Source organism: Watersipora subatra, chromosome 4, assembly GCF_963576615.1.
Source record: "Watersipora subatra chromosome 4, tzWatSuba1.1, whole genome shotgun sequence".
NCBI lineage: Eukaryota > Metazoa > Bryozoa > Gymnolaemata > Cheilostomatida > Watersiporidae > Watersipora > Watersipora subatra.
In genome coordinates this window covers 24,406,063-24,431,053 of record NC_088711.1, presented here as the reverse complement: position 1 = coordinate 24,431,053, position 24,991 = coordinate 24,406,063, and the positions used below count along the sequence as shown (strand labels likewise).

Sequence of the window (24,991 nt, the reverse complement as noted above, 5' to 3'; positions counted from 1 at the left end):
GGAGAGAGGTTTCTTGGTTTTGATCATCGTGAGCTGCATCGAGATGAGTGGCAAATTGCGCTAAAGTTTTTGTCAAGGTATGAAGCTGAAGACGCGATGTACAGAATCAGTGAAGAAGCTTTTACTGACCCTCAGTATGCTCTCACTCTTCTTATCAGGTGTGTTTACATGCATACAGTATATTGTTTCTTTCAAATCAACTTTATAGTTTTAGGTTTTACACATTTGAAATGTTGGTTGTTGTTGATTATATTTCGAAGAGCTTCGATAGACCCTGAAAAAATATACATAATAAAGTCAATGGCATATAAGTGTTAGCTGTGTTAGTCAATGTTGATGGAACTCATCTATTATTATATATACTATTACCCTGGTAGCCTGAGGTGCCAGGAGAGATCATCAGGCATGCCAATAAAGTCCAGGGAGTATGTTCACAATTATTTTAAAGTCCTTGAAGGCGGATGATCAGTGCATAAATGCTGTGTCTTTGAGTTCTATATGATGGAGTCTTTTTTCGCCCTTCAGCTGTGGCGAACGCATGGACTCAGTTTTTATTGTAGCAAATAAGGCTTTATTATTTTTGTCTCATAGGCACTGCGGTCTGCAAGATCCCACATGGAGTGAATTGCGACATTATGTTTTTTTCTTGAGTCGTCAATTATTCAAAGTTGAAGAGTCGCCGTACTGTGGCCATGAATCTTCTACAGATTTGCCTGGCTTCAGGAAGTTTGTTGTTGAATTTATGTTTAGGATGGCAAAGGTAGGTACTGTATAGATTGTCTCTCATACATATATACTCTCTCATTATATACTTCATTGCGTGCTTGGAAGCTTGTAATCTGATGAAATATAAATGTACTTGTGGTCTAGCAAGTATAATTATACCAAGTTTTGCTTGAGAATACCCAAAATCACTTCACTATCGATGAAGCTATGGTATTAACTTTTGTCACTTATAATGCTGTCAACATATGCATGAGTCTGAACCTAATATGTTGTTTAATATCTAAAACGCGTTAACGAAGTTTGCTGGCTAATAGTTATAGCTGTATATCTACAGGACTTTGCTACGCGGTCCTTGAAAATAGCAGAAGAAACACCTGGACTCAATCTCTCAGAGGTAGGGATCAGGTGATACTTTAAAAAGTTGTTTTTGCATATTTCTGTTTAACATTTGCCTCCAGCATTTGATATCTGATTTTTTGCAAGCAGTAAATACTGTATAAACATCATGTTACATATATTGTAAAGGTTTTGTGTGACCCTCACTTTATGGTGTTACATATATCGCATTTAACGCTAAAGAAAAACTTGAGCTCTCTTTTTGTTCCTTCAAATTAGTTCGATGGTTTGCAACAATACTTCTGTAAACGCAATTTATGGTCTTTTCAGTTTGAAGGTGGTTCAGAAAATCAACTGTTAGAACAGCTCGGCATGAAAAAGACATGGGAAAGTGGCAATCATCCGTATCTCTTCTTTAATGAAGATGGTGCTACCTTTACTCCCCTTGGATTTCTGGCAGAAAAAAGTAATTTATTCTTTCTCATCTTCCTAACTTCATGTTGCATTCTTTTGGCACTGTCACATCGTGACAGTCAGTCTATATTTTTAGGGCAGCTACATCTGTGTGATATATGCTATAACCATTTCAATTGAGCGATTGCTGAAATTTTGAAATTTATGACATATACATGTTTAGTGTCATTCACTCTTTTGTGTTTTGTTACTATTCTGTCAAATATTTAGTCTCTCCTGAGAATTTCATCAAAGAAAACCTGTGTATTTCTCAAGGTTTGTCATCTGTTTTCTGTCGTCCTTTGGTATGTTCAGCTATGGCTATTATAATCTTGGAATTAAAATTCCACGTATGGATTTGAACTCACGACGAATGCATCCGCAAGTATTTTATCCAAACGCTCTAACGCTGAGCTACATAAAGCATGTTGCACCGTGATGCTATCATATTCCACATATCCTATTTAACACGCACATGATAACTATTTTAGCATTGAACCAACGCATTATGACTCCTCTGTTAAGAAATGTTTTATAGACTAAGTAGGCTATATGCAACATGATGCTTCTTCGTTTTTTTTTTCGTTAGGACAGATTTGTTCCACCCCACGATATCAACAATAATTTACTTCGAACTTAAAGTTTGGCGATTAGTGTACTGATCATATACGTTATTAACAAATATACACCGCTGAACTCACCATGGCGAGTTATCCGGTAGGCCTATATCCGGTGTCCGTTATAATAAAAACGATTCGCAAATGAATAAATGATAAAATTTTTGTTAAATGTTTTAAGTTTACTAAAATGCATACTAAAACTCTCTTCAGGTGTGCGTTTAGTAAGCTAGATTCATTTCAGTTAGATTCAACATTTATGTTATGCGTCTGTCTCGAAGGTAAGAACCCTGCACGTAGTACATTGTAATGTTATATTATCTTGCAGATCATAACCACAAAATGCACTAAAGTCATTGTAGGTACCTATAGTTGCTAAGGTTAATATAGTATTTTGATACTATTTTTAATTATGATGATTTTTACCAAGATATGATTACATTAGATAATGACAATGTGTTTCAATACCACTCTAGGTACGTCTATAGCCTACGATATTTTTGCTCGCCAACACTGAAACGAACTGAAATCATAATTGTATACCAAATAATTTTGATTGTAATCGTAACGAAATAGACTATATTTAGCCATTACTTGCTAATGATTTTACATTTAATCACCTTTACATTTTTATTTTTCCTTCTAATTTATTTCAACGAAACACTTTCAAGTTATTTCAAGTAGGAAATTTTAAATTTACGGCTGTTTGAAAACCTTCACAGTTGTTTTGTTTATTTTTAATTTAGTTGTCCTGCACAAAACTTTTTCTCGCTATATGAAATTTGAAAGTTACAGTTATTTGACAAAGTTTGAAAACCTTTACAGTTGTTTTTGCTTTCTCTCTTAATTTATTCCAACTACACTTCTCTCACGATATGTAGTTTGAAAGTTAGAATGGCAAATGTTGTTATATGTTAAATACAAATCAATTTCTGTCCAAAGACTCTTTTATTACGGGGGCAACACCGGACAGCACAACTAGTCTATATATGTAGCACAGCTAGTAAGTAATATAAAAGCAATTGTAGTTTGAGTGTGCTCAACATATTTCAAATGTGTATTTATTTACCTTTTTAATATATGGCTCATATCGACAATTCTCAAGCTATCATTTACATATAAATAAAAATCCGTTTTAATATATGGCTTATATTGACAATTCTCAAGCTATCATTTACATATAAATAAAAATCCGTTTTGCAGCACCTGATCAGCCAGGGTTCAGCCTTCTTGACTGTGACACTCGGACAGTTCTCGTATCAAACTGTATTCATCCAAATCTGAAGGCTGCCCTTGATAGATATGAAATGTCTTTGTCGGAGAAGTTTGATGACCTTTCTAGGTCAGTGAGCATCTGCCTATTGGTTGAGAATTCATGGGATGTGCCAGTGATTTGCATAGCAACTGCCATTCATAAAAATACCTCAAATGTGTTTTTACCTCATTATTTTTTAACTTTCGTTAGTTTGTTCCTGTTATGTTGCTTTCCTATAACTATCACATGTTATCATTTGTAACTGGGCTCTAAGACGCTTCTGGTAGCCATTATATACAGATTATTCACTGGTAGCTGAAGTAGCTAATTCAATTTCTAACATTTGAATGATCATTTTTGTTACTTGGCGCTATATCATGCTTCTAATTCAGCTGTTTGTTAATGCGACTGATTTTAGGTCAGCTCAACTAAACAAACTTCGAGACATCATGGTAAAGAGAATATATGTGAGTCGAACAATCACTAACCCTGACAATTCAACACGTCATATTGACCAGCCCATGTTTGCTGAGGATGATGATCCAGACCCTAGCTATGTGCTGACCATGGATAATGCTAAGAAGATCCTAGCTATTCACCAGAGACTGAGGTAATACATATGAGCTGTTGAAATGCCTCTGTTAATGAAGCTGGTTTTAGGGAATAGTTCCCATTCATGTTTGAAAATGTACATACAGTGTAAACATATTTTCTTTTTGCAATTATGCAGACCTTTTACAACCAGCCTCTTGTGAATGAATAGCATAACTATTTTTAGGGAATAGTTCCGTGCTTTTTTGAATAGAAGTGATTATTTCATTTGCTTTGATTATTTTTAAACATGCGCCCATTATTTGTATTTAAGTATCATGAATGGCTAGTGCAATTTTGACACAAACTAATTCCATCATGTAAGCTGAATAAGTGACTGAAACAAGCTGCCTGAAATTGACATTTTATGTGTTACTATAACGTGTACCTCCTCTAATGTAAATTCAACATAATGTAAAGAGTATGTAAAATTTCTGTTTTGTATTCAGTAAGAAATTTCATATAATGTAAAAGCATCAAGTTGGGACAAGTTCTCAGAGTTGATTGAATAACGAGATTCACATAGTTAGCTTTCACAATTCAGTAAATCGTCGCCTTCTTGACCCATGCAACATACGCTCACCCGACTTTTCAACCACGTCCGTGGGAAGATCAGGCTGCTCAGTGTGAAGTAGCATAAGCCGGTGAAAACAGTGTTTGTCTGTCTGTCCGTTAGAGGAGACAACAAAATATAGCTTACAGCAAAACTCGTGACATTCAGCATGGAATACCGAAACTTTAACATATGCACCTACCGACCACCTTTAAGTACTCAAGCGTTGTCAATTTCGTGCACTTCCCTTTACTTGTCATGAAATTACTGTATTCATGGACCCTATACCTAGTGAAGCCAATAATGCATACAAACATACGGACCAATAGTACCAGTTACTGCGCAGTCATTAAATTAAAAAGTCAAGTCCGAGTTTTTCTTTTTTAAAGGGCTAAAGGAGTGATTTTGGAAAGATCATAGACCGGATTAGCCGACTCACAAGTACTTTACTGTTCATATAACGTAAAATCCCTCTAACATAAGCGTTTCCAGAACAGATTATTTACGTTATAGGATCGTCTACTGTATATGCACCTTGCTTTAAAAGTTACTAACCAAGCTGACATCTCAATCAAAGTAATTGCAATGCTTTTCATGCTTGTTTCCCTGGAAGTAAATGGAATCAGATCTCGTTGAAGCAATACTTCCTTCTGTATACACAACCTTCTAAATAAGTTTATAGCAAGAGTGACTCTTTTTAATTACACTATTCTTGTTATGGTTGTATATACGTAATCTGATTGTTTTATTCTGATTGAAGAAACCATGTTCTTTTATTGCACGCCAATTTTACTTTCAGCATCTATAAACCAGAATAGTATTCATGGTAATTTTACAGAGTGAACATCCCTGTTATTATCATGGGTGAGACTGGCTGTGGAAAGACCAAGCTTATAGAGTTCATGTCAAGACTTCAGGTACCATCAGAGTTGAAGGATAGGATTATATCTATGGTTGTTGTCAAGGTACGTTCATAGACCCCCAACAAGCTTTATTATGATACTTTGATTACTGCTCACATTTCCATAAGTAGGTCTGTGTGCTCTCATATACCGAAAAACCTCTGATTGAATGTCACCTCCATTTGAATGCCACCTCTATTTGTCTGCCACCATGAGAGAAGGGTTGAAAAATAGAGTGCCACTCTCTATTTGAACACCTCTTCCAATTAACCGCCACATTGACTATCTTTGATCTTTATAAATCCACAATATCAAGTGATCAGTAGAAAGGTGTCCACAAAATCATATGAATAATGAATTGTTTACATTAAAACCACCAATTCTCTCGTTGTCCAACTCCAAAGCTTTTTGCTTCTTTTCATTAAAACTTTGAAAGCAATACCATAAAAATAATCAATGCCAGTTTCAGGCTAATAGTAGTTCCTTTTTTATTGCGGTATTGATACTTCGAAGTACATATATAAAAAACTGTTTGAATTTACGATGATAGATGAACTTTGAAAGCAACACCATAAATATTATTAATAACTGTCTCAAGCTAATGGTAATTCCTTGCTTAACGCGGTCTTTTTACCTTGAAGTAGCCTACAAATATAGAAAAGGGTTTAAATTCACGATGGTAGATGAACTTTAAAAGCAACACCACAGAAATAATTAATAACTGTCTCAGGCTAATAGTAGTTCCTTGTTTAACGCGGCCTTAATACTTCGAGGTACATATATAAAAAAACGGTTTGCAAGTTTGGTGGGCCAAAGGTTACGTTTAGCAAGCTAAATATTTACGCGTTGCATTGGAGCTATATGCAGCATGTAAAATTATGCTGCCAAAAAATTGTTTGGACGATAATATTGACTAGTTCAGCAGTGCAGAGGAAGAGTTGAGGTCAGAAGACATTGCGGAAGGTTTTGGACAACTAGAAGATGTTCATTCCATCGAAAGCAACAATCAGAACGTCGCTATCCGAGCAAACGATGCAAATATTTTTGTTTTAAAAACGTTAATTTTTGTTTATGCATGTAATATAAGTATGGTTCGTTTAGGTCACTTGTTTATGCATATATATTTGTAGCATTATATAGTTAATAAATTTGCAAATTTATAGTATATTATTTGATAGCACCATTGCGGTAATCAGATCATACAATTGATCGATGCTTGTAACTCCTCTTCTTTTGCACATAAAAAGCTAGTTCTGGCTGCAAACTGTAGCAAACATATCAATGAGTGCAATGAGTTTTTATAAAATATTGTAAAAATAAACATAAATATAAAATAAAAATGTCTTCAAACTTTGAATGAATTAAAAATTGAAAGTGCCAACAAATTGCAAAGAAGGACACAGGCTTTAATATCAAAGCAGGTCAATTGCAAGCAATAGATATCAACTGGTAGAGATACTGTTCGGTTTCTCAATGCACATTTATTAAAAGATCTTTGACAAGTTGAACGTAAGTTAGCAGATTTATTGCATCCAAAAGATTTAATATTGCTCCACCGAAAAAAGAGAGCAAAATATAGGCGACATTCGCTTCGTCTGTAAAAGGTCTAAATTTATCTTCCGAAAATTCTGATGGGCCATTTGAAAAATACACTGCCAGCCTCTATTTGAATGCCGCCTCCAATTTATCGCCACTATAGGAGGGTTGAAAAATAGAGCGCTATGGCATTCAATTAGAGGTTTTACTGTATATCCATAGATGCACCTTTAGCTGTACATTACAGATACATGGAGGTACTTCTGAAGAAGATATCATAAAGAAGGTGAAGAGTGCACAGCAACAAGCTGTACAGAATCAAAATCTCTGTAAAGAATATGCGACAGGTTATGAAACCAAACAAGTAAGTTCTCAGATGCATTTGTAGGTTTTCAATCTATTTTTAGTAGTAGTTTTAAATTGCTGTGAAAATCTCTGAAACTAAGTGAGAGCCCAGTTTGGTTTTTATTATATTTATTAGTTCATTCTGCGCATTAGAGCTAGCCTTTCATTAAAGAGTTTAACTAGTAGGCTGTCATTGAGTGATCTCCTAATAGACGTTGGGTATATTTGTGTGTCTCCATTTTTCTTTCCAAATTTTTCTGTTCAACTTGTTACTTGTGGGACTGAGAGTAGCAACAGTTTGCCCTGTTCATTGTTTCACACAATCATTGATGGAATTCTATAAGTAAATGCGAACTGTGATGCTTATTATCGATTCGTTACAATAAATACAACCTACAAGTCACTTGGATAAAAAATGTTCTAGTAATTGAAATTATTTGATTACCATGTTTATTTTATTATTTTCTAGAATTGTAAGATGTTCAAACAGGTCAACATACGCACGCACATGTACGTGTGTATGTGCGTGCGTATGTACATGCGTACATGCATTCATCAAACTTCTGACAAGAAAATCCTGATTGAATGTTTGATAACTGATTTAGGTACAGATAATGTAAACTACAGTACACCATTTGGCTAGTTTTTTAGAGTATTGAGACAGTATGAATTAGTGCTGGGCACGAGTACTTCTTGGCCAACGAGTTTAGACTCGTCCCCTTCTGTTCGAGTTTTTCGAGTTTTGGGTAAATGGTAGGGCTTGGCACGAGTACTTTTTGGCCAACGGGTTTTTCGGGTATCGTGTTTGTTGATACGGGTTTTATGTCTAAAATTTCTAAACATCAGACATATTTTACAAATTGCAATGAAATTATAATTCTATTCCCAGTTTATTTATTGTATTTTACTATTTTCTATTGACCGATATTTGTGCTCCCAGCCTTAACCCTTGAAAGTTTAAACCCCAACTGTCAGTTTTCAGGCGTGGCGTAGGGTGTGTCAGAATCTCTATCGGCCAGAATTCCAGCATTCACGTGGCTTTGTTTACAAAAGCCGTTTCTAAGTAACAGCGTAAATCAATCAAGTTAACTTTTGCATAAGGTATTAGACCAGAAACTTTACTCCCATTTGTAACATTTTCAAATGTCTTTACCTAGTTTTTTTGTTTTAATAACGAAAGAGAGCAAAATATAGGCGACATTCGCTTCGTCCGTAAAAGGGCTAAATTTATCTTCCGAGAATTCTGGTAGGCCATTTGAAAAATACACTGCCAGCCTCTATTTGAACGCCGCCTCCAATTTATTGCCACTATAGCAGGGTTGAAAAATAGAGCGCTATGGCATTCAATTAGAGGTTTTACTGTATATCAGTAGATGCACCTTTAGCTGTACATTATAGATACATGGAGGTACTTCTGAAGAAGATATCATAAAGAAGGTGAAGAGTGCACAGCAACAAGCTGTACAGAATCAAAATCTCTGTAAAGAATTTTTTTACAGTACAATTTCTAGTTCTTTCGTTTTAATAACGAAAGAACTAGGTAAAAAACTTTTTGAATGATATCGCGAAAAAATAGACACAACTCGTTTGTTGGTAGGTCATGAACGATTGTGATGCAAATAAAAAACTTTATAATACTAATTTCAATTTTCCAGTATATTTTGAGTCATAAAATAATGGTGAACCTGTGCTCAATGTCTATGATGCTATTGTACATGTTTTTACGAATTTTTTAAAATCGTACAGACTTATAGTTTTAGCTCAAATAATGATAAAGTACTGCTTTTTCTGTTTGATGAAATTTGCTGTCGGTTGCCCGACTTTTTGCTAGTGTGTTACCAAATATCATTATATTATGAGCACGTTCAGATATATATAATAAAAGTTTAAAAACTTCGGATCATTGGACAGATTGCCCAGAGTTACTGACATACATGACAAAAAAGGCCAGTGTTCAAAGGGTTAACAGGTTATTAAACAGTGTTTAGAGAGCAGGGCGCAATAGACTGAGTTTTTGTCCACGCTACTCGACGAATCCATGTACTAAAACTCGAACTCGAAAGTCAAAACCCGTACCCGCAAGACCAAAATACTCGAAATCTCTATTACCCGATACTTGAGAGAAGATAAACTCGCGAATCCAACGAGTTTTTGTACCCGTGCCCAGCACTAGTATGAATGCCTTTTGCTGTTTACTCTATGGTTTCTCAGTATGGCCTACTATGTCATCACTCTACATGAATTTGTCACTGCAGCTTGATTTTTCTTACAACATGCTGCTACCGCATGTTACCTCATACTACCACCTGCTATCACTTGGTACCACTTGTTATCACTTATTACCTGCTACTTGCAATGCTTGATTACTTAGCTCCAATGCTGCAGGTGCCCGAAGTCTACACAATTCTTTTCTTGGATGAAGCAAACACAACAGAAGCTATTGGTTTGGTGAAAGAGATTCTATGTGATGGAAGGATGAGGGGAGAACTATTGGACACAACATGTGGACTTAAGATCATTGCTGCCTGCAACCCTTACAGAAGGTTGGCTCATATGTTAGCATCTATTGTCGCTGACAGAGTTTTTTCACCAAAACTCTGTTGAGCTGAATGTAATATACAGTCAAATATGAATAACTCGCCCACGGATAGCTCGAACACATGGTTAATTCGAACGGTTTCTTTGGTCCGTTCCCACGTAATGATAAATTGCTATAGATAACTCGAACTCAACACTGTTAACTCGAACTGTTTTTTCCCAACGGCTACCGAAACGGTTGTTATCGCTTTAGAAAATCACTTTATTCCAAGCCATAGAGGTAAACCTCAACTTTTCGTAATTCATAAGCGTCGTTACTACCACCATCGGCAAAATATTTTTGTCAACGACTTCTCTAAAGGTTTGGTGAAATTTGATTTGTACCAAACATCCGCTTAGCGATCGCCCTTCGGAAGCGAGGTAAAGTGAGGTAATCTTTGCATAAACTTCAAGAAAAATCGGCAAAATTGATCGTGGGTAAAACGCTCAAAAGAAAAATATGTCTTTTCTTTTGAGCATTTCAACAACGATCAAGTGTTGCCAATGTCAATCTAAAAAACGTCCTGGCAATAACATCACCTCAAACAACAAACCAATCTCAAGTGATAGAAAAATCTCTATACTTTTTGATAAAAACGTTTTAAACTTTACACTAGAAGCATTTAATGTGAAACAAGCCATTTGTGCTTTTGATTTATATTATAGTTTGTATATGTACATTTATCTATTAATAAATAAGTAAATACATGGACTTGTGACAGTGCTCTGATAACTTGAACGCTCTGATAATTTGAACACTTTCGCTCGGTCCTGTGAAGTTCGAGTTATCCATGTTTGACTGTAGTTTTGGACAAACAACTTCCCCTTCTTGAAAAAATTAGATGGACATCGTATTGACTGTAGGATGTGTTGCAAACGGACACAAATGAAGTCATCATCTATATTATATTTATATTAAAACTATCACTGATGATTCACAGGCATACTCCTGAGATGATCGAAAAGCTGAAGCAGGCTGGTCTTGGTTACAGTGTTGGAGAAGCTGATACAAAAGATTGCTTTGGTAATTATTATAAACTATTTTAAAGGCCTAATGCAGCAATCTTCAGAGTTATATGTATGTTTTCAAAAAATGAGATTGGTTTTTTGTGGTCAGCCCAGTTTTCGTAAACTGTTCTTCGATATCACCCAAAACAATAACATTGTCTATACAATGACCAGTTTCCTTTTGGTAAAAAATATAGGTGATGTAGCAGACTTTGAAAGCCGCAAGAATACGGATATCCCATTAAAGCATTGGATCACTCAACCAGTTGATATACAAGTTTCACTTCTATGTTAGCTGTTTGAGAAGCTATGTTTTCTTGCTGATTGTTTGGAAGGTTTAACTTCCTGAGTTTTATAGAAGTATCACTTTTCTCTGCTTGTTTGAGAGTTTTCACTACCATGTAGGCAATCATTTTTTTGTATCATTTGCAGTCTAGAGATATTTAATTCAGTATTTATATTTGATGTAGTAGTTCTTTTAGGAGTGATTCTTTTTTGTTATGTTTGAAAGCAAATGGTTCATGCATTGCCAAGGCATTCAGCCATGGAAGTACCAAAGTTATCTTGAAGTAAGTTTGCTTCATAAAAGTTTTTGATCGAATAATTTGGCCGTTACTCATTTTAGCGGTAATTTTTATGGTAAATTTATGCGCAGGTCAGATACCGATGAGGCATCTTGTATACAGAGTTCAACCTCTCTCACAGAGTCTACTGCCTCTCGTCTGGGACTTTGGCACCCTCAAGTCCTCTCGACGAACAGGAGAAGTTGATGTAGAGACCGCTTATATTTGCAAGATGGTTGAGAAATTTGTAAGTTAATCGTATGGGTAGTTGATCCAACATAATTTGGCAAAGAATGCTTCGGTGTGAAAAAATGAAGGAATAATGAATAAGAAAAATTTATACAAGGATCATGTCAACTCCAGCTGTAGTATCACTTGTTTCTAAGTGTCACTGTATTTGCAAGCTACTACTCAGCGTAATTTTCACTGGTCACAGGTTTATTAATTCATCACTTAATGGTTATGGATAGCAAGGATGGTATCTTATTAGCTTATACTTGATTTTATACAGAACACAACGAGTAGCGAAGATGGAGTACCTGGTCTGAGTTTTGCTAATGGCAACAAGACCCAACTCGTTGCTCAAATACTCTCACTGACACAATCATTCATGAGAGAGCAAAAGGTAAGAATTCAGCACTGTCAATGTAACTGTTGTGCATGGGTAGGGCTTCCTATCCTACTACTACTAAATCCTAGCTACACGAACAGATGCAATGCATAGCGTACGTGCAATGTGTAGTGTAGATATTTATTGTCGCCACACACACACACACCAAGGCTACTAGACAATGTGCTGCATTAATAAATATTTTTACCAATGAGAATTGGCCTCAGTTGTTGCAAACCATGAGATCTTTGATGAATATCCCATTACCATTACAGCAATAGTATCAGCATATTGGTTATCTCATCAACAATTTGTAATTGCAATAACATTTGTGCTGCCATTCGCATTGCTATAATTTCCCTAAACAAAAAAGTGTCACACGTTAATAATTAAACAACCAAAAACCATGTTTAATCAAACTATTGAAAAACTTGGATTTTAACAGATTTATTTTTTTAAGAATTATTTGAAAGTTTTTGTGAACAGTTCAACTTTACACCAGTGGTGTGTATGTCGAGTTGGGTACATACTGTTCCAACAGTCAGACTGAGTGTATATCTCTCTCAACAGCCAGGTTAATGTTTTCATTCTGACAGGATGAATGCAGTTTTGTGAGCCTGAGAGACATTCAGCGAACTCTCGATGTTTCCAACTGGTTTTACAAGCAGCGAAGTTATCTATTCCCTGCTATGGACCATGTTGAAACATACGAGGATGAGGGAGTAACAGAAGATGACAATGAAGAAAATGGTGAAGATGATGATGATGGTGAAGAGGAACTGGAGGAATATGCTCACCAGGTAACACTGCTTATCATTTCTTTTCAAATACCTTTCTCCGTTAAGAGAACAGATATTAGGTGGAGCATTATTAAAATAGCTAGCGATAATATTTTTGAAATAGTTAAAGGTTGTGTATAATTTGTTCATATTATATAAGCTGGAATGAGCTAGAAACCTGTAATCGTAAAGTAAAAGCGGACACAAAGCGAGAAAAATATTGAAACCTATTATCGATGTAACATAAACATTTAGCATACAAAATAAACATTTAGCATAGCCAGAGTCAGGTGTGAAGATTTAAAAAGATAATTCCTTAAAATAAGATATGCTGGAATATGATTTAGATTTGCTGATTTAGTCAGCATGCTCCTTTTGTTACAGAGTAAATCATCAGTGAAATATTTTGGAGCTAGATTATAATAAATGTGTATACCATAAATAATAGGTATGGTAAAGGATGAACTGATAATGAAAAGCATTTGCAGATTTTAAGTTAGTTCATTGCCTGCAAAATTGACGTAGCTAATGGCTTAGTGACTTTATTACAAAGAGTGTTAAGATGGTTACTCTAGGAGAGCCAATGTGTCAAAAGAAATCCTAACTGTTCTGTCTCACATCTGCCAGTGATGATAAGTTTGTTGTTAAATTTAAGAGCTAAGCTATTTCGGAGGTTTTCCTGTGTGTCATAATACGAAATGCGAGTTTGCCTTAAGACTTTGAAATTTTTGTGGTGACTGGCAAGGACATTACTAGGGGAGTAAGTCTGAGAAGATAATTCATATAAATCCAATATTAAAATACCATAATAATGATAATAATAATTAATAATACTAAAGCTACAAGAGATTCATGCGGAACACTGACATCTATTATTAAGGATTTGAAGGCAAATTTTTTAAGCCTTTTATTTAAATATGATTGAAGTAAATGCAATGATTTACATTTTGTTAAAATAGGATTGAAGTAATTGCGGTGATTTACCTTTTATTAAAATAGAATTGAAGCAATTGCAATGATTTACCTTTTATTAAAATATGATTGAAGTAATTGCAATGATTTACTTTTTGTTAAAATAGGATTGAAATAATTGCAGTGACTTACCTTTTGATAAAATAGGATTGAAGGAATTGCAATGACTTACCTTTTGCTAAAATAGGATTGAAGTAATTGCAATGATTTACCTTTTATTAAAATATGATTGAAGTAATTGCAATGATTTACCTATTATTAAAATAGGATTGAAGTAATTGCAATGACTTACCTTTTGTTAAAATAGGATTGAAGTAATTGCAATGATTTACCTTTTGGTAAAATAGGATTGAAGCAATTGCAATGACTTACCTTTTGATAAAATAGGATTGAAGGAATTGCAATGACTTACCTTTTGCTAAAATAGGATTGAAGCAATTGCAATGACTTACCTTTTAATAAAATAGGGTTGAAGTAATTGTAATGACTTACCTTTTGGTAAAATAGGATTGAAGCAATTGCAATGACTTACCTTTTGATAAAATAGGATTGAAGGAATTGCAATGACTTACCTTTTGCTAAAATAGGATTGAAGTAATTGCAATGATTTACCTTTTGGTAAAATAGGATTGAAGTGATTGCAATGACTTACCTTTTGTTAAAATAGGATTGAAGGAATTGCAATGACTTACCTTTTGCTAAAATAGGATTGAAGTAATTGCAATGATTCACCTTTTTGTTAAAATAGGATTGAAGTAATTACAGTGATTTACCTTTAGTTAAAATGGGATTGGAGTAATTGCAGTGATTTACCTTTTGCTAAAATAGGATTGAAGTAATTGCAATGATTTACCTCTAAAACTAGAAAATTTCAGTTCATCAGATACTACTTTGTGATTAACATGGTCAAAATTTTGCTTGAATCCAGAAACATTAAGCAAACTTTTTCATCTTTAGTTTTAATATTCAGACAGTTTGAAATCAGTTTATGAACAGCATCAGCCCCTAAGTGACTTTTTCTGAAACACACTTTTAAGGAAGTATAATATAAGTTTTCATCAAACGAGAGTAGATGTGGAAATTTATGCGCTTTTCAAAAACTAAATAAAATGAAGAGTACTGAGATATGGCAGAAATTCTATGGTTTACTGGAATTTCTTCCTTTAAACCAAGGGGTAACCAAGTATGCTTCTCTGCTGATGGAAAACAGCCATCAATCAATATCCTGTTAAACATTACACACTGATAACAGGAACAATGAATGAACAAGTTGCTTTTAAAACCTTCATGAAAATATTGTTTAAGCATTTTGCTTTTGAATCAGGAATGCAATTTATGCATTTTAAAATATCACAAAGAGTAAATTTTGGAAACTCGCTTAATGTGGTCTTCAAATCAGTGTTTTGATTAAACAAATAAGAATCTGATGATGGTAAAACTCAACTTGAATATTTACTCACGAGGGTTGCAAAACATGAGTTCAGTTTCAAAGCTGTTAAACAAGCATCACAGCTTGACGATTTCTCATTGTTCACATTTGAGGTTTGCCAAATGTCAAGTGCATCATCGGGCTATGTTTGACAAGTCCCTCAGTACATAGTTGTTTTTTTCTTTTAGTAGGCTTCATCACGAAATCGTGTTCCATTTTGTAAGCAGTCCATTCTTTACAATTTTTTCAATATACAGTAATACTTCAACTTACGAGTGTTCCAACATACGAGAAACTTGAGATACGAGCCAGCTTTTAAGCAAGTTTTAGCACTAACATAAGAGCCATGTTTGAGATACGAGCACGTGAGTCAGTTGCCAAGTATGCCGGAGGTGTTTTATGAGAACAGCATCACTCTGTATTTTTCAACTGCTCAGGTTATACTTTTGTACCGTGTTTGTTTGTGTGCGATTTTCAGTGCAGAATTATGTGAATTAAAAGTACTCTGCGTTGACCGAAAGTTAAGTTTTTCTTTGGAAAAAGCGAATGATAACAGTTGATATTAAACGGAAAATTATTGAAAAATATGCAAAATGTGTATGCGTGATTGAGCTAGCTCAGCAATATGACAGAAATACATCCACAATTATCAAACCGAAGGATTATATTCAGGGCATTTAATTCGCAAATGGACTGGCCATAGTTTCTAAACGGCGCAGCGATCTTCATGACCGCTGATGGAGAGACTGCTCAGGCATTGGATAAACAATTGGCCGGTGACAGCGTAACTGAAACGATGCTATAGGAAAAGGCCGGTGTTATCTAGCAAAACTATAAAAATTGACATTCTGACGAGTTGGCTAGTGGTCGTGCATTAACCTTTTGTGACGACACCTGCGTTTGTCCTAATCGCAACATGTTGAAAGGGCGACAAAGGCAAACGTCTTAAGATAGGATTATTTTAAAACGGCCGGCTAGTCGTGAAAGCGAAACAAAGGAAAAATTAGCTAACCAGCGAGAAACTTCAAACTGCGAACGCCGAAGAAATTTTAATTACGTTAAGTTAAAAATGAAAGTTTGCTTTTAGGTTTGCTTCTACGTTTGTCTTTTAAGACATTGATAAAATCCAAATTTATCAAAGTCAACTGTTGTAATGAAGGATAACTTATATCTCCCTCTCTGGCAAGTGCTAGCGTTAGCTGCTATTGTATGTATTTAATTTTATATTTTAAATAATCAAATTTTTTTACATTATTTTTTAATTGTTGCTTTTTTAAAGCATTTGCTAAATTAGGACAATAACCAACATGTTCTTTCTGTTGCAATATCTTGTTTTGAGTGTTTTATTTGCATTTTTTAGAGTATGGAAACTAATCAATATATATTTAATGGTTCTATATATAAATAAATTGCACCAACATGTGAGTAAATTAACATACGAGCTCAGTCTCGGAACGCATTAAGCTCGTAAGTCGAAGTATGACTGTAGTTGTTCTTTCAACTTCGTATCTTGCTGTGCCTCTATGTCTAGTCAGATAGGTAAAGATTCCGCCTTCACTTTCTAGTTTTAAAATGTACCAATTTATTGACAGCCAAAGAATGGATCAAAAAATTTGATTGAATAGATTTATCATTTCATTAGTGTTCCTCTCAATCAGAATATAATTTTTTCTGATGGTGGAGAACGCTTCTGAAATATTGTTAGAAATGAATTTGGAGTTATTCTTGTGAGTTTTCACCGAAATGAGTTTGTGTGGTATCAAATTTGTTTACAAATCATTTGTTTACATATCAAATCATGATCACTTATAAACAATGTCAGTACTCCTTGAAAACTTAGCATGAGAAAATTTGTGTAAACGTGATCAATCAACGTCAAAGAGTTTGTAGTTACTCTTGTTGGTCTACCAATAAACGGTTGTAAAACAAAAGAATTGCATAATTTGCTTCTCTGATTGGATTCCTCATTTTGTTCTAACACTTTAGCATCGAAATTACCCAGTGCAGCGTACCCCCGGATTACGACGTCCCTGTTTTTTGGTTTTGCCGATGACGAAGTGGAGCACGATGTTTTTTCGTTCCCTATTTGCAGTATTTTTTCGCCATGCGACATCAACCAAAATGTCTCTCGAAATTTAAATTTGGTGGTTGATGTGCTAAATACGTTAGAATAACAAAGATCCTGATATGCCATTCATCGAAATTCCTTTCACAACGCCTGAAAGAGATGCGGCGCTCACTCTCTTTCATTTCAGTATGCTTCGTGTTTGTTAGGACATTACAATGGACAATCAATGCATTACATTGTGAATGAAATTTACTGTGTCATTATAACATTATACATAGCTGGTTATTTATGGAATAATTTTATATTAAATTTACTTGCTTAATATATAATTCAAGGATAATACTTTGGCTATAACAGCTCTCTATACATATATACTTGGGATGTCTCTTATCAATTCATTCTAAACTCAGTACTGGGATAAAGAACATTACAGTGAGAACACAACAGTGTTTCATAAATGCTTGATATGGCTTGGTGAAACAAAAATTAGTGAAAAGTAAGCGAAAGGGAATATTTATTGTGCATTTTAGCATTTAATATAATATTTACTATAGAATTTAATTTATAACATGTATATAACATATAACCGCATATATAACTTTAATTCATTAGCCATGGGTCCTAAAATTGATAACAACAGTAAAATATAAATTAAAAAAGGATTTTATTGCAATAAAAATTTTATTGCGGACCATAACCACTGAATACACTAAAATTACTGTAGATAACTGTAGTTACTAAGGTTAATATGCTATTTTTTTACTAATTTTTAATATATACAGTGCATATATAACAGTTTGATGTATTTTATCAGGGAGTGTGTGCATTAGATAATACCATAGATATAGTAAACCCCATTTACTATATCTATGGATAATACTAATTAGAGGTGGAACGAGACACGAGACATCTCAAGTATCGACCAGTCTCGTATCGGTCTCGTCTCGACTTAACTATTGCCAAACTCGAGACAGGAAATAGAACTAATGCGCCTGCGCACTTTTGTTAAAACATGGCTTCTTGCGGTAGCAACAACTCCATATATTGTAATGGATTGCGGGCAACTACCTTCAAAGTTATACCCGGTCTGTTATTACCTGTTGCTATTGATTATGTTAGCCAGCGAGTCTAATCATGTAGTCCGGACAACGACCCTGTTAATATATTGTAGTTCGGTTTTGTGTCCTTAAAACAGATACCGGGTCGTATCCAATTACCCTCAGGATAATCCAATTTAATAAATAAGACTTGCGGGTAAAATGTCTGTATTTTATCGTATCATGTCTAAACACCAACTGCACTTCATAAAATTCGGGCCTCTTTTATATACTACCAATTGCGGGTAAAACTTGTCCGGACACGGAGAAACGAACGAAAGGCCGTGTCGACCATAGTCCGTGTTCGGTTAACAATGACGTTATTATTAATATAAGAATATACATGTACATGTATACAGTAATTCATATAATTTCATAAGTACAATTTAAATATAATTCACATACTACAGTTAATACACAAACAAAACTTAATATTAATGAAACGATGAGAATGAAAGTGTTATCGTGTGTTCTTTTAGTTGGGGTATTTCTTTGTAGAGCGACGGCTATCGGTTTCATTACACATTAGCCACATTACGTTAAAAAGTAAGACCTATTAAATAGATGGTAAAAATATACATGAACAAAGCAATATGTTTATAATAATTATTATCAATCAAGCTCAAGATTCTTAGAAATATATAACTTCGGTATTTTAGAGCTGTTTGTGTCACTTTTGTTTACAAATACTACATGCATATCACTATTAAAATGTTGTATTTAAATCGTTTACACCAGGTGAAAATTCAGTTTAAAAAAAGGTTTATCAATTTTATATATACCGAGCACACTAGTACTTGTGTCGTGAAATCATCACCAAATGCTCATTATTTTACTGTCTCGTGTCTCGAGTCTCGAATTTTTACAAGACATTGTCTCGAGTCTCGTCTCGAACTTAAAAAACCTGTCTCGTTCCACCTCTAATACTAATGGTTTCTATAACCCCTACATGACATTTTCACCTTACGATACCGACACCGAAACGTGTTGGCACTGTTGAACACTGTACTACAATTTTTTAGTATTACTGTAGCACTTCTTTCTTACCAAGTCTGAAACTTGTTATCCAATTTACATGTACAGTTCAATTCAGAAGTCTATAAACTAAAGACCCTATAGAAGGCTTAGAAATTACTGGAATGGCTTTGTGGGGAAGACTGTCAGCATCAATTTGGTTAATTGCCAATTTGAAACGCCTAAAATTCAGTGGTAGATATAGCATCATAAACCACAAGCCTGGCATTATAGTTTCTGTTATTTTTTAACATATTGTAATCAGGAATTTTAAAGTAATCATCATCGTGTCTAGCTCCAAGGAATGTCTCAGAAAAACAAATAATTTTAATTTTAAATTTGAAAACCAAGTATTGAAAACTTGAAAAATTGAAAACTTCATCCTTCTTTAATGACAAACCTCTAATATTCAAAAGGCGATGGAAAAGCCTTTAGAGATTCATTGTTTAACAGTTTGAGCATGACGTAAACGATCAGCAGATGGTCTACTTTTTCGATGGGAGATGGCACATTGACTGAAGAGAGATGAGAAAAACTTAACTTTTGAGGACCCTACCTTCTGCCATCTTTGAGCAACTGTTTCTGATTAACATTGTTACTTTTAACATCCTTAACAATGACAACATTCTCAACGTTCAACCTTTTATTTAAGAGAATCCAGATCAATGGACCGCCTGCTGGCTTGTCCATGCTGGTGCTTGCAATGTCCCATGATTAAAATCCTTGAATTCTCTTACATAGCGTAAAGAGGAAGGGTAACAAGGAAACGTAACATAATGAGTTATGAGTTAAATGATAGTTGGCCCATGTTGCTTATTAATAGCTTTCAATACAGGGTATTGCTTAAATGATCTATAGTGAGGAGAGTTTGACCTTATTGATACCACAATACAGGTTGAACTCTCCACAAATTGCTGTTATTGTGGTTTCTAATAACAGCAATTTAATCCGTTCAGGTTGAGTCGTTTGATTATGAATAATTGATGAATTTAGCCTTGAGATTTTCTGTGGAAGTCGATGTCTGTTGTAACTTGTCAATTTTTGCTTGTAATTCCGCAACTCATGAGATTAAAAATTCTGCTGCAGTGTGCAATTTATAGCAGTTCACAACTGGACAGTACATGACATTTGCTATCAAAGCAGCTTTTTTGGTTGAATCAATAGTTCACGTAGATAAATTAGGCAGCCTCTTTGTGGAGTTTATCTCTTTGATGCAGATCTTCAATATATCAATTCAAACATCAAACTTTGAGTTTATCTCTCTGCTTGTAAACTTTGATGAGGTAGTCTGGAAATTGAAATGATGTTTCTCAAAACAACTGCTTATTTCTACAGGAGCCTTGTTTACGACTGTTCTTTATTATTTGAATGAAAGCATTTTTGTAGCATCATGTCTGAACTTAAAAAGGTTATTGCAAAAGTTGAATGGACTCATGCACAAGAGTATAACATAAATATGTATGACTCTCACTAGTAAAATTAGCTTAGGAGTTACTGTTGACAGTTTGATTATGCCACGAGGAGTCTCCTGCTTGCCCTTGGTGTCTGCTACCTAGCTAGGCTTGAAGATCAGACAAGAGATAAGTATGTGAACTTTCTTGCACCTAGTATTGAGGAACTTCTTGGAGATACGGACGAAGATGGAGGACAGTTTTTCTTAGATCAGATGGAGAGGTATGCTCCTTGCATTTCTTTGCGGTTGTCTGTTGACAGATCTAGACAAGTGTTATAAAATCACTTCACACTTTTCTTCTACATTCTGTGACTATTTTTGGATTAAATTTGCTTGACAGTTTTCTTCAGCATTCTACAGCAGTTTGGCAATGAGTTACTACTTTTTTCGAAAAGTAAGCTTGAACCTTAAGTTTATCAATTTTTAAAAATTTTTGCAGCTGCCAGAAATTATTTATTAACGAAGTTGCTGATGAAGAACAGCATAAGAACATAGCGAAGAACAAGGCTTTGAAAGAGAATGTCTTCATGATGATTGTCTGTATTGAGAACAGAATTCCTCTCTTCCTTGTCGGAAAACCTGGCAGCTCAAAGTCTTTGTCCAAGGCTATGGTTGTTGATGCCATGAAAGGCACACGTTCTAAAAGCCCAGTTCTAAAAAGGATGAAACAGGTGAGCTTCCTACATTCGGCCTTTTACATCCAGTTAAATTGATTCTCTCGGTGTTCCTGTCCAAACAGGAATAACGAACTAATTGACTATAAGAGCACTATTATTATGACATTATAGATACTGATATTAGTATGATCCTTGGTCAAATATACTAGTAGCTCATCTGATTTACTATTATTATGACATTATAGATACTGATATTAGTATGATCCTTGGTCGTATATACTAGTAGTTGCTGATCTGATTTACCATTATTATGACATAGATACTAATATTAGTATGATCCTTGGTCGTATATACTAGTTGCTGATCGAATTTACTATTATTATGACATTATAGATACTGATATTAGTATGATCCTTGGTGGTATATACTAGTAGTTGCTGATCTGCTTTAATTTGTGCCAAGTCATGAACTTGTTTGATTGTTTTAGTTGTGTAAAACTATGTGCTACATTTATATTTATATGTACAGCGATTTGGTACATCTCTATTCACATGTACAACTACTTATTACATCTATATTCACAGGAACAACTATTTATTACATCTATGTTTGCATGTACGACTATTTACTACATTTACATGAACACCCATTTACTACATTTACATGTACAGCTATTTACTACATTTACATGTACAGCTATTTACTACATTTATATTCACCGTACAACTATTTACTTTATCTATAGTCACATCTACAAATACCTTAAATCCTTTGTTTGAATGTCATGCCGCTGTATTTCTCAACTTTTCTTCCATAGTGGCGTTTTATTAGAGGTGACAGTCAAATAGAGGGTGGCTATTATTATTAAGTACAAAATAAATATTGTACTTTTCAACTAGCTCATCAAATTTTTGAGAAAATCAATCTAATCTTTTAATGGGCGAAGCGATGCTAGTGTCGCCTGTACTTTGCACTCTCTTTTGGGTAGAGTGACGTTAATGCTGTCAGCTTCAACATCTCTGTTAAACCATTTCTCAGATACGTCAAAATATCAGACCGTCTTGAGCAAGGAACTGCGTGGATTAAAAAATTAGCTGGATACAGTTATTATTTTGATGGTATCACTTTTAATACATTAAAGCCTAGGCCCGAGGTAACTCGGAGATATGTTTTTCCACCTGATCCTACGCATGAGTTGATTCGAGTTCATAGTTTTGCGTTGTTTTTACAAACATCCGGTTTACAAAAAATTATCCAATTTCGAAGGTTTTTGTGTAGTATAGGATTGTAGCGCAATATCAACGTTTCAAATTTTTTGGACTAATTTTTTTTTAATGTACATGTAGCAAATTACCGACGACACTTTTATCAGCAATAAATTAAAAATGGCTGCCGATGAAACACAAGTAGTGTTTGTGATTTAAAACTCATGGCTGACGTGGAATTATGAAACTTTAACAGCTGGGTGCAGTATACATTGTCAGTGTAATTCTAAAACTTCAAGTCAATTGGACTATTATTTCTTGAGATATCGCCAAAATAAGGACACTTCTAACAGACTGAGAAAGGAAAATTGGTTGTCGACAGGACTTTAATTTTTTTGTACTTCCGGCTCATTGTAAGCATTATTAACCTTTGATCACTTTATGGGGCATATACTGTCAGCATAACTCAAAGGTTTTAAGTTGGTTGATCTATTAGTTCTGGAGAAATTGTCGAAATACCGAGGACACTTCTAACCGAAAAGAAATAATAAATTGCTGTCGTCAGAACTTTAGTTTTTAACGATATACTGGTTGAAATTCTTACTGATGAGGAGAGCATAACTAATAGGCAAGCTAACTAAAAAGCTTCTCTTTTGCAATAAGACCTTTACATTAAAACTATTTGTTTTTTTTCTATTCTTAAAAATATACACGCTCTATCAGGTTTGTATCAACCATTATATTTCTTCAGTTACCTCTAAAACATCACATCTTTCAAAAAGTATAAAAAACTATTTGCTATATTCTATTTATGTTTTTTTGTTCTAGAAACTTGGAGCTTCACTATAAAATTATTTTTAAAAGAATTGTCCTATTCTAAGTACTTTCACAGTAGATTGAAAGTTGTTAATATGGTCCAAGACCAGAGGACTTGCTTGCGTATACAAGGTTAGACTTGAATGTGTTAAAGAAAAACCGTGAGGCTTTAGGGTTAAAAAACGAACTCCGACTAGTCATAACAATGGCTGTTGCGTCATACGGTCTCCCTGAAAAGTATTCTCACGGTTTATCAGAACGCTTTAAAGTTTTTGTGACAGATTGTAAACCGCATTATAGATGAATCTTAAGACAATGGACCAGATTGAGCCTGTTCTGACTTTGACTTAGGGTGTAGTTCTGATAATTGTGATGATTGATTTTCTTAAGGACACTGTCAATAAAACCATGGCGCTGTATTATTCAACCCTCTTCTATAGCGGCGTTCAAGTGAAGGTGGCGTTCAAATAGAGGTTTGATGGTATTTACGACGTCTATACTCACATGTGTAGCTGTTTACTACATCTATATTTAAATTATAACTATTTACAACATTGATATTTACATGTACAGCGGTTCACTACATCTATATTCACATGTATACCTATTCACTACATCTACATTCACATGTACAACTATTTGCTCCACTCTCACCATATATACATTGCAGACCTACATGGTTTCATTCCAATGCAGTCGGCATGCCACACCTTCTCTCATTGTTGGAGTTTTTAATCACTGTGCCAACTTCCAGAAGACAAGAGACCTCAACATGTTTGTCTCTGTTGTGGTTCTTGATGAGGTTGGGTTGGCTGAGGATTCGGAGAACATGCCTCTCAAGGTTGGAAAACATTTATCATAATCGTTATTGGAGTTGTGCATTCTTGAATGGAAGTATTAAGAACCTAAGTGATTACTTGCCTTGTGGTAATAAGCATTTCGTGTCATTCATCATCAGCAGCACATAGTTTGTCTTCCATGCCAGCTCCATGCTCGTCTCACTGCTTGTAACTGAACTTAATTTTTCTTTTTTTTAATGCCTTAATATAAATCTTTGAGAGTTTTATGAAGATATAGCAGTGCTATAATTTTTTATTGCTTGGGTCCTTTTTAACCATCTGTACTTTTTTCTGGACATACCATAGACTTATTCAAAGTTAAACAAAGTTTTATATTGCCAGAAGAAGGTAATTATAAAGTATTATTAACAACTGTGGATCATGATTCTCAGTGGTAAAGTTTTCACAGTAGAATTACAGTAGTAATTAAGTTTTAATTACCACAATACTTAATTGACAATATTTTCACAGTAGTAATTAATTATCTCTTTCTCATTATTGCTTAAGTATAATTTTCCCAATATGAAGTATAATTTTCTCAATGTAAAGTAAGTATTATTTTTTTAATATAAAGTATCATTTGTTTAATACAAAATAAATATTATTGGTTCAATACAAAGTGAGCATCAT

At 34.4% G+C, this 24,991-nt stretch overlaps 1 protein-coding gene across 1 annotated transcript in view; it reads left to right on the top strand.

Annotated features, from left to right (window-relative positions):
* Nucleotides 1-19: 19 nt before the first annotated feature.
* Nucleotides 20-24,991, top strand: part of LOC137394074 (E3 ubiquitin-protein ligase rnf213-alpha-like) — a 67,470-nt gene continuing 42,498 nt past the window's right edge. The window contains 16 exon segments of the mRNA XM_068080793.1: nucleotides 20-158; nucleotides 592-760; nucleotides 1,061-1,120; nucleotides 1,393-1,528; nucleotides 3,336-3,474; nucleotides 3,806-4,004; nucleotides 5,314-5,496; nucleotides 7,217-7,333; nucleotides 9,700-9,857; nucleotides 10,833-10,915; nucleotides 11,555-11,709; nucleotides 11,974-12,087; nucleotides 12,669-12,872; nucleotides 20,936-21,105; nucleotides 21,324-21,555; nucleotides 24,193-24,363. Coding sequence (XP_067936894.1) covers nucleotides 97-158; nucleotides 592-760; nucleotides 1,061-1,120; nucleotides 1,393-1,528; nucleotides 3,336-3,474; nucleotides 3,806-4,004; nucleotides 5,314-5,496; nucleotides 7,217-7,333; nucleotides 9,700-9,857; nucleotides 10,833-10,915; nucleotides 11,555-11,709; nucleotides 11,974-12,087; nucleotides 12,669-12,872; nucleotides 20,936-21,105; nucleotides 21,324-21,555; nucleotides 24,193-24,363 — 2,352 coding nt within the window. The 5' untranslated portion in view covers nucleotides 20-96.